Genomic DNA, 14171 nt, shown 5'->3' on the forward strand with positions numbered 1-14171 from the left:
CAGTTTTGGGAGAAATGATCAGTTCAAGAGGTTGGAAAAAGAAGGCAGGTAATTTGATGCCCAAATGGGTCATCTTAGAAAAGATCAGAACGAATGTCATAGAAAATACGAGAAGGATCAATGAGGAGAAGCGGCTAAAGGAGGTGGGCCAACAGAACTGCAGACAAAAATGAACAGTTCTTGCATCGCAGAGTTTCCCAAGGAAAGGGGGACCCGGGTTTGCAAATTCGGCGTTTCGATGCGCACCTGGCCGTGCCCGGGCTCCCCGCAAACCCCTCTCTGACACCCACCTGTCCATGTCCGCCTCTGGGAGGAGGTCGTAGCAGCCCTCCGTGTAGTCGTTCTGCAGGCCCTGGCGGTCGGGGAAGTAGTCGGTGGTGAGGGGGAGGCACGCCGGGGTGGTGAGAGACTTCCAGTCCACTCCAACTGTGCAACAGAAGCCTGGCACTACAGGGGGAGCAGACAGCGTCAGAACTGCCTCGTGTCAACAGCGGGGAAAGGTACGTGTGGTCACCACGGCGAGGGTGGACAGTGGTGGGTGGTGGGAGGAGTGGGAGGGGAGGGTGGGGGCCAAAGATCGTGGTGAAAGGCGACAACATTTCCAGGCACGGGGATGGGGAGGGAGAAAGAGAAAGAGAGAAACAGTCTGTTAGACAATGCGATGCGCGTGCTTATCCAATCCCATCATGCAAACGGGATTCACGGCTGCTGCTTTTCATCTTCTGCCGCTGGTGAGCTATAAGCTGCAACGCCAAGGAGGTTACCGCGGGGCAGGCAGAGTTACGCACGGAAGCAAATCACATTCGGAGAGCGGAAGGCAGCTCAAGCTGGAGCCTCTCCTGAGGACTGCGAGTGGCTGGGTGGAGAGAGGGGGGAGCTCAGCTGGATTTTGGAGCAAAGAGCGCACGGCAGCAGGACTTAGGAATGCTTTCAGAATTGCAAAAATAAGTCACAGATCTGAAAGGGCAGGAGGAGAAGTCAAGGATGTTTGGGGAAATTATAAGGCCAGAACTTTTAAGAGACTGCGTTTAACAATCTAGATAGGAAAGCTTCGATCGGTAGTGGGTCTGACCACATGGGCCTGCCCCAAATTGCCTACTCTTTGGTCAAAGCAGGGTTTCTAACCCTCGGCACCACAGAGATTTCAGGCTGGATAATTCTTTGCTGGGGGGGGGGGGGGCTGTCCTGTGCATTGTAGGACGTGAAGCAGCATCCACAGATGCTACTCACTAGACACCAACGGCATCTCCTGATTATGAAAACCAAAAATGTCCGCAGACACTGCCACGTGTCCCCTGGAGGACAACACCATCCCCAGTTGAGAAGCACTGAGTTAAAGTAATGGGTGGTGATTTCTTTAAGTTACTTAAGTGAGGACTGTTTTTCAAGTCTCTGCATGAGGGAGTGATGTAAAACAGACACATTCCACGCCTTTGCCTGAGTCCCAGGCGATCCTCACACACCTCTGCACAGCGCCACGTGCCGTTTAGTGTGGCAAACCTCTGTTATCTCGTCAGCCCGCACTCCGCCTCCTCAGAGCGGGTGCAGTGTTTCCATCAACTTCCCCCTTTTTTTAAAAATATATCTTTATTGATTTCAGAGAGAGGAAAGGAGAGGAAGAGAGAGAGATAGAAACATCAGTGATGAGAGAGTCATTGATCGGCTGCCTCCTGCATGCCCCTGACTGGGGATCGAGCCCACAACCTGGGCATGTGCCCTGACCGGGAATCGAACCCTAATCGGGAATCGAACCCTGATCACCTGTATCCTAGGTCGACACTCAACCACTGAGCCACGCCCGGCTGGGCTCATCAACCCCTTTAAACAGATGGCCAAGCCAAACCTCCCAGAGGTTACAGGACTAGAACCCTCTCTGTTCAGGAATCTTTCCGCCATATAGACACACAACCACTACAACAGAGTCCCACTGAACCCGGAGTTAAAGGATAAGACGAGGACTTGTGTGCTCAGTCACAGCAGGAAATATGCCCCACGCAGCACCAGTGCCGTGGGGAAGATAACTTGGCCTGCAACAGGCCTAACTCCATAATAACTACACAGGCCTTGGGGTGATTTCTAGTTTGTTTGTTTGAATTTTATTCTATTGTGGTAAGAACACTTAACATGAGATCTACCCTGTTAATTTTCAAATGTACAGTACAGTATTATTAACTTAGGCACAAAGTTGTACAGCGGATCTCGAGAACTTATTCATCCTGCATAACTGAAACTTCACCTCCATTGATTAGCAGCACCCCATTTTCACCTCCTTCCCAAGCGCCTGGCAACTACCACTCCACTCTTCGACTCTATGAGTTTGACTATGCACAGGTCTTGTTAACTCATTAACACTTCAAGAATTCAAAACATAGCCCTGGCCAGGTAGCTCAGTTGGTGGGAGCATCTTCCCAATACAGCAAGGTTTTGGATTCAATCCCTGGTCAGGGTACACGTAGGAATCAACCAATGAATGTGTGGATGGGTGAAATAACAAGTCTCTCTCTCTCTCCCTCCCCCTTCCTCTAAAATCAATAAATAAAAAAATCTTTCAGAAATGTGTTCTGCTGGCACATAGCAAGATACAGAGAATTTAAATGTCTGGTCCAAAATCCCATGGTTAGAAAGGTCTCAATTCTTAGTTTAATGATGTTCTTTCACTGGGAAGAGTGTGGCCTCTTTTCTAACTCTAGTATCTTCAGCCCTACCAAGACCTCTAAGGAGGTTCCACCTCATTAAATTAGCAGTGATAAACACATTACTAAATCCAGTGCTGGTGTTGGAGAGAAGAAATAGGCTCATCTAGTCACTGCTGGCAGCTTTCTGGAAAATAATCAATCTGCCAACTACACTTTAGGGAATATATTCCAAGGATCTGAACCAAAAGCAAAAGTACACCAACTGCACCATGCATTATATCCACATTATATGCTATTGCCAAAAAAACTAGAAACCACCCAATGGCTACCCATAAGAAATGATTCTTCGAGCTCTGATATAGTAATTTGTTTGATATTGCTGCTAAAAACGACTAATATGAGGTACCTGAAGTAGCAGTGAAAGGATTAAGTTAATCATAACGGGACAAAAAGCCTCAGTGATGTGTATCCATTGGCCATAGCTAAGTAAAATAGTCTGTCGGATGTAGGATTTTTTTCTGGTCTTTTGCTATTGCAGGTATTTAGATGTTCTCTTAAATACAGCTGACCCTTAAACAACACGGTTTGAACTGTGTGGGTCCACTTATGTGTGGATTTTTTCCAATAAATACTATAAATGTATTTTCCTTATGATTTTATTACTTTTTTTTTTCTCCAGCTTACTTTACTGCAAGAATACAGTACATAACACAAATAATACACAAAACATGTGTTAACTGACTGGCTATGTTATCAGAAAAGCTTCTGGACAGCAGTAGGCTATTGGTAGTTAAGTTCTGGGGAAATTAAAAGTCATATGTGGCCCCTGGCCTGGTAGCTCAGTTAGTTGGAGCAGCGTCCTGATGTGCCAAGGTTGTGGGTTTGATCTCCGGTCGGGGCACATGCAAGAGTCAAAAGATAAGCGCACGGATGTGTAGAACAACAGATGGATGTTTCTCTGTCTCTCTTTCTCAAATCAATCAATAAATTTTAAAAAATTTTAAAGTTTTTTTGTGGATATTCGACACAGAGGGATCAGCACCCCTAACTCCCACACTGTTCAAGGGTCAGCTATAATTAATTGTCCAGCTATTTCAACAGAAAAGGATGATCAGAACAAATGCAACTCAGTCCAACATCTTCAGCCTACGGTACATAAATAGTTCCAGTTCTTATTACTTCTTTCCAACTTTTCCCCAAAGCCATAACTAGGTATTTAAGGGCTAAGGCCAGCTCTGGACTGGCACAAAGCCTCCTAAAAACTCTGTTACTCTTCCCATGTTCCTCTGAATCCCATTCCAGAACAGGTCATTTGGCCACTCCCTTCTCACTTTCCACCCGAGAGGCTGCAGGGGCTTCCCTCACCACACTGCCTTCCAGTGCCCCAGAGCCATGTGGACTTCCAGGCCATCCTCTCTTCCCACGGGGCCCCCTCCTCTTCCTCATGCCCCGACCACCCCACACCCCTGCCTCCTTTCTACCTTCCCCAGTCAGCCACCCCCTCTTACTTGGGTCTGGAGAGGTAGAAATGCTGTCCTCCAGAGAATCCTTATTCTGGGTCCTAGGATTCATACCTATGGAAACAGAAAAACAGCTTGCTTTAATGAGGCTCATTCTTCAAAAAAAAAGTTCTGACCGGTGGTAGTTTAAAAAGCTCAAAACTAGAGCTAAAAATAAAAATGTAAACCAAGTACGAAATCTGTGCTGAGGATTTCCAACAACAAAAGAATCAATCAAAGAAAAACGGTCACTGTAAAATATAGGAATGGGCCAGAACTAGACTCTGGGGTTATCAATACTACTCTCTGCCCAATGAGACCTTGCAAAAAACAACCTGCCATTTATATTAAGAAAGGGGATATATTTCAAAGTCATTTTAACTAATTAAAGCAATCTTTAGCAAGTATAAAATGACCTATTTCAACTTAGTCCATTCAACAGTCATCTTCTAGAATGTTCTTTCCCAAATCATGGCTTTCTGAAGTATAACATCAAAACTCACAACTTTAAGAGAAAAAAACAATGACTTTTACCTATAACTAGGCTGAAAGAAAAACAGACAGATTCTTTGAAATGCAACTTATAGACTGAAATGTAATAGAACTCATTTAAAAAAATAACACACATGTAAATACTGAAATGTCCCTTTCAAAACATATATATTTACTAGAAAATTATGATCCTACAAAAAGGATTGGAAAGATCAACTGTCAACAGTGGCTCTCTCTGGGAAGAAAGCTGGAAGAGGTGGCAGAAGGTAAATGAGAACTTGTGCTTTTTACTCTAAACACTTTGTGGAATCTGAATCTTTTATAATAAGAACAAATATTTATAAATCCCTTGTGAAATCTTGGAGAAGACAAGCTGCAACCTAGGAAACAGCATCTGCAAATCATACATCTGGCAAAGGACTTGTATCCAAAACATACAAAGAACTCTGAAAACAAAAGAGTAAGAAAACAAAGTAATAATGGGTGAAAGGTATGAACAGACACTTCACCAAACGACATGTATAGAAGGCAAGTAAGCACATGAAAAGTTGTTCAACATCATTAATCATTAGGGAAATGGCACATTAAAAGCACAGTGAGATACCTCAACACACCTCCTGGAGGGAGTAGAATGATAGGTCACACCAGCGCTGACAGGGGTGTGGAGCAACGAAAGCCTTTATCCCTCGCTGGGAGGAATGCAAAATGGCACTCCACTTTGGAAAACAGTTTTGGAGTTTCTTTAAAAGTTAAACATGCATTTATCATTTGACCCAGCAATCCCACTTCTAGGAATTTACCAGAGAAATGAAAATTTATGTTCACACAGAAACCTGCCATATAAATGTTTTACGTGGCTTTTATTCACAGCCGCCCAAACTTGGAAACAACCCAAATGTCTTCGGGTTAAACAAACTACATCCACAGAATGAAGTATCACCGGGCAATAAAAAGTAATGAACATTACTACTGATGCTTGCGACAACTTAGATGAATCTCAAAAGCATTATGCGGAGGGAAAGCAGACAGACTCAAAAAGCTACATGTTGTATGATTCCATGTGCACAACATGCTGGGAAAGGCAAAACCAGAGGGAGACATAACAGGCATCAGTGGTTGCCAGGCGATGGGGAAGGGGCTGAGAACAAAGAGGCAGCACAAAGGAATGTGGGGGACAATGGAAATGTTCTGTTTCTTGATGTGTTTGTTGGTGGTTATGACTCCATGAATTTGTCAAATCTCAGAACTGTACTCTGAACAGCATGAATTTTACTGTACGTAAATTTTTAAATCAATATTTTTTTAAATTTAAAATGATGTCACTTGGCCAAAACAATTTTACAACTTCTTTGTGGAACTGCCTTCAACCGATTTTAAAAATTACTAGTCATCATAAGAAGGAGATACAATTTGTTAAGTCAGACAAATATAATGCTTCATTTTATTCAAACCCACACTATGTGCAGACATAGGCATTCTCCCTTTTCCACAGATCAGGAAACAGAGGCTCAGAGAAGTTAGCCTACTGAAAACAAAATCACACAGTAAGTAGGTGAAACCTGCATTTAGACTCTTCCGCTTAACTCTACAGATGCTCTGTTTCCTGACTATCCATCTGGGGCACCAATTTTCAGCTGTTGAAAATGTCATCTGTTCTTTGTCAACAGTCAAAAGCCATTTGGAGCTAAATTTTCTGAAAGCTAGCTTAGCTGATTACATCCATTCTCAGGAAAACACAAAGCATGACTACAAAGAAGCAACGAGGTAGATTTTCTTGTTCAGCCTAAGAACTGGTATGAAGGCAATTCCAAAAGTGGCATTCGCAAAGCATCTGAACAACAGAATTACTGAAACACATCACCTCACAGGTTTGGATGCCAAGTTCAATTATTATATCACCTTTATCTTTTTTTCTTCTTTTTGAAGAAAACCCAACCCAAGCTTTGTCTATAAGAACCAAAATTCTTACACTAATTAAGAAACAGTTCAACTTACAATTGCACAAGCAACTGTTTGAGTTCAAAGTGCCAACCAATAAAAGGGTTCTCAGAGCAGCTTTGGCTCCTAGGCCAAGAGTAGGCTTGTGTCATTTCTAACAAATATAAGCACATTCAAGGCCACCAGGGGCCCTGTATGCCACACACACACACACACATTATTTTCCTGGTCAGTCAGCTATGTGCCAACCTGATATCTGGGGAATGGATCTCACTGTCAAAGTTCAAAGCCAGAACAACTTGGGGAGCCAATGCTGAGAAGAGTCATCTCAGTTGTCTCATCTGACATCTGTTCAGAGTCAAGAACTAAATATGTTCTCTGGTTGTTAACTAAATGTGCTGTCCTTAGGGGCTGATTCCAGGGGATCTCACCAAGCCTGCACCTGGGGCCAGTCATTTCTCCTCTCTGGGCTACAGAGGTGGTGCTTAGCCTCCAAGAAACCAATCTGCCTGGATGAGTGAGTCTGAGGCCCTTTCTTCTGGTCTCAGTGTGCTATGACTTACTTTTTACTTGAGCTCTCAGACCAGATCTGCCACATGGACCTAATGCTCAACACAGATACCAACTTGCAGATTCTGGGTTCCAATACCAAAGAGAAAGAAAACTGGGCATTACTTATTTCCTTTTTCAAAATTACCTAGAGCACTTACACCCAATGAAGGGAATGACGCTAACTAACAAGTCTAACTGGTGCCCAGTTGAAGAAACAGAGGGATAGAAACTGTCTGCCCAGTCCCACCAACCACTTGGTCCCTGCTGGGCCGCATGTGAAAAACAAGTGAACAGTCCAGGTGCCAGGCTCTAGCCAACAAAGCTCAAGATGAAATTTGATGGGGCCAGGAGGGAAACCCACAGAGACACCACTCCTAGGAATCATGACTCACATATGAATTCAGTCCAAGTGCAGGAGAAAATCTGAGTCATGCTTGAGTGCCTACAGATGGCACAAACTGTCAAGCGCAGGAGGTGAAAATGATGTCACAGATGAGGTCTTCTATTTTTTAATGAATGAAATGTTCACTAGTTGTCTGTTTAGACCTCACCTTGCCCCAAAACAAGAACCCAATGTGCCCTTAAGGAACCTGATCTACTTTTGATCGTTACAACTCTGTGAAGCTGGTAGGTAGGGGAAGATCTTTATACCCATTATACAGATGAAGAACCTGAGGCTCAACAAAGGCTGAAGGCTAAACTCCAAAGGCCATGAGGAGTAGGGCTGGGTACTTAGTTCTGGTGGTTTCATCACAGCAGGCTCCCTCATCTACCGTGTCATAATGTAGGTCACATGTGCAAACCCCACAGTATTATCACTGGAACCACTCCCAGTCCAGCTCCCCACAAGAGGAGGTAACTTTCATGATTGTTACCCCGCATGGAACTGCTTCAAATGGAATCTCAAGCCAGAGCTCCCAGAAGTGACAAGAATCGGTGTCTGAATCATTTTGTCTCTTCTCAGGCCCTAGCACAGAGCCTGGAGTTCAGGAAACATTTCTGGAATGGGGGACAGTTTAGTGGGTGTGAAGAGCAAAAAGCATACGCTATGAGGATTGAGGATGGCTTGAAAGGAGTCAGTGCCAAACCAAGCAAGGCAGAAAAAGCCTGCCCGATGCTCTGAGGAAAGCGATCTAATCAATTGTTCCAGGATGAATGTTAAAGGTCATGAGAGGGGGAAGAGCATTCTTCAGGAGAGAGGAAGCCAACCTCAGAAGGCTTTCAGCGCTCATTCAACTACCTGACACGTGCCAGGAACTGTTTTAAACTCTGCAGATACAACTGTAAAAAACAAAAAAGAAAGATCTACTGTGTCGGGTGGTACTATGAAAAAATACTAGGCAGGGAGATAGGTGGGAAATGCCAGGGTAGAGAGTGGCAATTCAAGTAAGACCTGAAGGAAGGGAGCAAGCTTGGGATAGGGCGGTCATATGGTTTATCATGCAATCCAGAACACTCGTGAGAGGCAAAGGGGACGCTATTAATAATAATCATATAGGACGATGAATCCAAGCCAGGACTGTCCTGGGCAAACTCAGGATGTATGGACCTCAGCCATGAAGCTCTCTGGTGTAAGGGCGTAGCAGAGGGCAGAGCAAGAGAAAGGCCCCGAGATTCAGAGTGTGCCTGGTATATTTGGGGAACCACTAGAGTGAAGTGAGAGGAGTAGTGACGCAGGGGGCTCTGTTGACTACTGTGATGTCTTTGGCTTTTACTCTGAGTGCACTGGAAGTCCTCAGAGGGTTTTGTGCAGATAAGTTTCACAATCTGACTTCTACTTTTGAAGGGTCACTCTGAATTGCTGTGCTGAAAATAAACTATATGGAAGGGCAGTTAGCAGGCTACAGAGATAATTCAAGCGAAAGATGATGGTTGGTATGTTGGACCAAGTTAGGACTGATGGAAGTGATGAGATATGGTAAGATCTACATATATCCTAAAGGCAAATCTGACATTAGTTGGTTATTATACATGGTAACAAAGATTAAAATGATTTTATCTAATTTCTTTCTGTGGCTAGCTAACATAATTGATCAGAAAGCACAAAATCAATTCCCATGTGAGGCCAATGCTACAGACTACCTCCTGATGACCTCTGACCCCTTTGAAAACACACGCTACTCTGGGCAAGGGTAAGGATGACCCTATTTAACTATACTACCCTGACTAGAAAAGGAAGCCAAGGTGCCCACACCTTCTCTAAGAAGCTAAACATTCTAGAACATATTTATGTAATTGAATATGCACAGACCAATTAGAATAACTTTGTGGGTCATTCAGATGCTTCTCACATATGGCGGCTTGGTCTTGGAAGTAGGAGCTCATTTGTCAATAAATGTGCTAAACAATGTGGGGTGGTACAAGTGGGTTATGCACGTGAAGCTCTCTGGAAACAAGCCTAACATCTCCTGGGAAGGCATGGGGAGAAGAGAGAAGCACCAGAGAGGGCTTTAAAGAGGTACTGGTGGAGCTGATTCATAAAGACTAAGCTGACATTTCCCAAGCAGAATCAGGGGTTGAAGGAAGAAAAAAAAACATATTTGGTACAGAGAAATGCAAAGACATAAGAGGACAAAGTACCACACTGTTCCCATCTGGGCCTCTCCTAATTGTTTTTATGGAGGTGGGTCTGCCCCCTCCACACACAACTGAAAGCTCTTCAGGAGCAGAGATCACTCCTGCTCTGGCCCTGGTGCTGCCCTCAATGCCAAGTTCAGAAGCCGCCCTCGATCACAACTCCCTGACAGACCAATGATAAATGTGGCCTGACCAGCACGTTCCCGGCTAAAAATGTAACGCGCAGCCCATTTATAACTCCATGCATTATAAAGCGCTGCTTTGAAATAGGTCACCCAAAATTGTGGCTGAAATGAGCCCAAAATAGACGCGGCCCTTCCTTTCTGGTCCCCGTGTGAGCCTGCTCTGAGCAGCCCAGCTCCATTACCTCTTGGATTGGTTACCTGCACCACTGTTGCTAAGCAGGCTCACAGAAAGCTCGTCTGCTCCACTGAAGTTCAAGAAGGGCATGCCGTCACCAGGCTGGCGGGAAGTGCTGTGCCTGCGGAGAACAGAGCCCAGCCCCCTGGCTTAATGCACATCACCACCTCCTGCATCCTGCTCACCCTGCATCCCGGGGTTGTCATCACAAACAGGCCTCAATATTCAGCCACACAGGCTGGCAGCCACTGGCATCCATATCACAGGCTTTCAGGCAGCAGTGAGTGGTTTGTGTGCCAGCTCTGGCCTGTGACCAGCTCTTCCTGCCCTGGCACCATAGCCGCCACTGCCGTGCTAGACTGCCTGCTCTTCCTGTCCTAAGCCCCCACCCCCACCCCCGCTAACACCAACAGGAGGATGCGAGGTGCTTGAATGGAGGTACCAAGTTAATCCGGTAAAGATGGTGACGTCCGGCCTGTATCCCTCACCCATCCCATGGGGTGCTGAGATGAGTGAAAAGGGGTCAGATATTGCTCTTTGCAAAGTACTTCCTAAAGCATCACAGTGAGTCCAGGTGTGACCCAGGCTCATGCTGGTCAAGGTTTAAATGACTTTCTTCCTGCGCTGAGTCTCGTTGGATGCCTAAAACACATTCAGAATTCTGGTTCAAAAAGTTATTTTTAAAAACACAGGCCTTGATTTTCATTGCTTTTAGTATTAACTTATTCTAAACTCAATAGTGAAATTTCTCAATGACAAAAGTCACAGGCTGCCCAAAACACACAACACTAATCACTGATCTCAGCACCCATTTTCACCCTTGACTCAGGATTAGAAGAAATCCATGTTCGAGGTTTATAAAATGGCTTTGAATTACACCTAAAGCTAAAGCAGGGCGTATACAGCATTTCTGGCAAAAATGGCAGGCCAGCCCAGCTGGTGTGGCTCAGCAGTTGAGCATCGACCTATGATCCTGGAGATTGCAGTTCGATTCACAGTCAGGGCACATGGTCAGGGTTCTGGGCTCGATCCCCAGCAGGGGCGTTTGCAGGAGGCAGCCGATCAATGACTCTCTCATCGTTGATGTTTCTATCTCTCTCTCTCCCTCTCCCTTCCTCTCTCTGAAATCAACAAATATATTTTTAAAGAAAAAAAAAGTCAGGCTGTTTGCTTTGCACTTGGCCCATTGAAGGGAATGATGCTGACTGACACAGGAAGAGCCTGATCTCATACGGTCTCTTCAAGTCTTATTAAACATGACATTTTGTCAGTGATCTGTTCTGCACATTGTCTTGGGTGCCGAAGAGTGTTCTCAAGGTACCATCCACGATCTCACCTTCCAGCAGCTTCATGATATGCTAACTCCAGCAGCTCTGCAGAGGAGTGAGTTGGGTCCCTCTGCCCATTGCCCTGCAGCTCCGCCATATTCTGTCGGGTCTGGTGATGGATCTGGATGGCCTCTCCGGATGGTCCTACCCAGACAAAGATCCACTGAGCATCGTTCCCACCCGACAGCTAGTGCTGTACACTTAGCCTCAATCTTCCTCCTTTCTGGCTGCTGGGATACGGGTATTGGAGACATTGAAGGAGCACACCACGGACGAAACACAGAGGAACTTTATACACGTGACGCTCCAGCTCCCACACAGGACATCTCTTCAGAGCTGAACTCATCCTCCTGTGTGGCCTCATGTTAGCGATTCCGTTCAGCCTGAGAATATTTAAAAGCCTCTTTCTCATGCATGTCAACTGAGACGCCACAGAGTAATACAGAAGGAGAGGAGGCAAGGGCCCTTCCCGGGAAGGTTAACACAAACTAAATGAGGAGGAGCACAGAACTGAAATACCAATGACTCTGTTAATATGTAAGATAGCAACAACTGTGACTTGGAGGAGCAGAAGATACATGAGTGCAAAAAAGACGAGGTGAGAATCAGAGTCAGTCAAGTCTACTAAAAAATGCTTCCTGGAGAAACAGAAGTTTCAGAGTGCTAAACAAAGTTAGCAGGGACTGAAGGAGAGGGTATCTGTCTAGAAGAAATGATCTGTGTGAACCCCCAAGCGTGGAAGAGGCAAGACATATGTGTGAGACCAGCAGATGAGCTTGAGGAAGAAAAGAACTTCTGAGGATGGCGTGAGGAGACGGAACGCTGGGGAGCCCGGCAAAGGAGGGCCTCCAGGATCAGAGGCCTGGTGGGCAAGAGGATGCAGTTTTGGAGAATATTGTTTTAATAAAGAGTTACGTGCTGGGTGTTTGGAGGAAAAACACAGAAGCAAGAAGAGCGAAGAGTCATGGAAAAAACACCAATAGTTCTCCTAAGAGAACCCAAGGGAGCCAGTGAGGATAACAATGGAAAGAAAGAGACGCCAGAAAGAAACGAGTCATATGACTGACTATGACAGCGACAAAGAAGGCAAAAGGGATTTGAGAATGACCCCCCCAATTAGAGCCGAAAGAAATAGATTCACTGCTCACTTATTTAACTCTTAACACAAAAGCAAGTACAAAATTATAATAATAGTAATAACAACTAGACATTTCTAGCCATTCAGCAGAATGGCTTCCATGAAAAAACCCTGGAGTTTAATGCATCTGTTCCTTCCCAGCCCAGCAGGGGCCCATTAAGCTGAAGTTTAATTTTAGCCACAGCTTTATAAAACCTTACTGTCATCTTTAGGACAGAATACAGGACAGACTAGGAAAAACTGAATTTGGAGGGGAAAAAATTTCTTGTTTCAGTTGTCAGAGACCCCTGAGAGGAAAACAAAGTAACATACCTGTGTAGCCAAAACAGTAATGTCAATATCCAGAGAGAGCCAGGAGAGGAATGACTGAGAATGAGGGACATTAGTCTTAGGAAAGAAAACAGGTAGTAAAGCATAGTCTCTTCCAAACAGAAAAATAGAAGCCCTCAGGTTGATATAGCTAATTATAGTTACAAAGCCCATTCCCAAGTGTGTCCTCAGGATCTTCACAAGAATCCCTGGGATAGGCAAAGTGGGCATGGTGATCCCCATCTTACAGGTGGGGCACCAAAGGAGCTGAGGACCAGGACTAGAAGTTCCCAGTCCGAGGCTCTTTCCTGAGCCACCAACTTACCCACAGGGAAAGTGTGCATCCAGCGCCGTCTGTTGGACGTGAGCTTCATGGGCATTCGTGAGGGGGCAAAGGGGTTGATCAGTGCCCGCTGGGGTGTGTATCCCCCAGGTCGAACATGTAGCATGGATTCTGCGCTGCCTACATGGAACCGCCCTGGCGCACTGGAGTCTCGCTGCGGTGGCTCCATCATGTTCTCCAGGACATCTGCCAGTTATCGTAGAGTTGAGACACAAAGAGAGAGCACAGAGCCACAGTGAAACCAGAACTAGGCAGACCAACCTGCCAAGGCTGACAAGAATCTTGGACATCATACAGGTTAAGCAATGAGGGAAAGGAGTAAAATCATGGGTTTGTTTACTTTTTAAAAGTTTAGTTTTGGTCCACAAATTATTGGCCCAAAGAAATTATTATACCCAAACTTGAGGACCACACATTGCCTAGAGACCCTGGACTTTAAGCTGGGTATAAAGTAAAGGGCAGGATTTGAGTTGCCTCCTTTGGAGATGGGGTGGGTATATTCCGTATGTGGGAGGAACAATAAAAATATATATTTGGTGACCAGAAGGAAGACCCTGGCAGAGACAGTCCATGTGTTCGCTAAACCTTTTCGATTTTCCTCTTAGGGACATAACAGGACTATAGTTTCCAGCCCCTTTGCACTGGGGCCAAATAACTTAGTTTCCAAATAATTTCTAGCCAATAGAACGCAGGGAGAAGTGACATGCTCCAATTGAAGAGCTGGACCACAAATATCTCCACCGGTGATGTCCATTCTTACCCCCTGCTCTGGCCACTTTGTAGACCAGTGTTGATGATCATAGCATCCCAGGATGAAAGGAGCCTGGGGCCTGGGTGAATCAGAAATCCCTCCCACTGACTCAGTGGCCTGGAACCATAAGTAAGCAATCAAATGTTGTTGTGTTTTAAAAAAATATTCTTGGGAGAAAAGAATGAAGAAATGGATGCATCTAGTATTGACCAAGCAAGGAGATGACATGGCATTTAGACTCAACCTGT

The 14171-nt window shown here is 45.1% G+C and overlaps 1 protein-coding gene across 9 annotated transcripts in view; it reads right to left on the reverse strand.

The window, feature by feature from the left end:
* The window catches only part of DEPDC5 (DEP domain containing 5, GATOR1 subcomplex subunit), an 81898-nt gene that overhangs the window by 39040 nt on the left and 28687 nt on the right, over positions 1-14171 (reverse strand). For 3 of the 9 annotated variants that reach the window (XM_081123429.1, XM_081123432.1, XM_081123430.1), the window contains exons 22-26: positions 13155-13358; positions 11391-11526; positions 10078-10175; positions 4145-4210; positions 291-474 (exon numbers count right to left, since the gene is read on the reverse strand). In XM_081123429.1, coding sequence (XP_080979555.1) covers positions 291-474; positions 4145-4210; positions 10078-10175; positions 11391-11526; positions 13155-13358 — 688 coding nt within the window. The remainder of the gene's footprint in view (positions 1-290; positions 475-4144; positions 4211-10077; positions 10176-11390; positions 11527-13154; positions 13359-14171) is intronic. The other 6 variants (XM_081123433.1, XM_081123431.1, XM_081123435.1 and 3 more) reach the window with 3 other exon arrangements.

The sequence above is a fragment of the Miniopterus schreibersii genome, assembly GCF_964146895.1.
Source record: "Miniopterus schreibersii genome assembly, chromosome: 20".
Classification (NCBI taxonomy): Eukaryota; Metazoa; Chordata; class Mammalia; order Chiroptera; family Miniopteridae; genus Miniopterus; species Miniopterus schreibersii.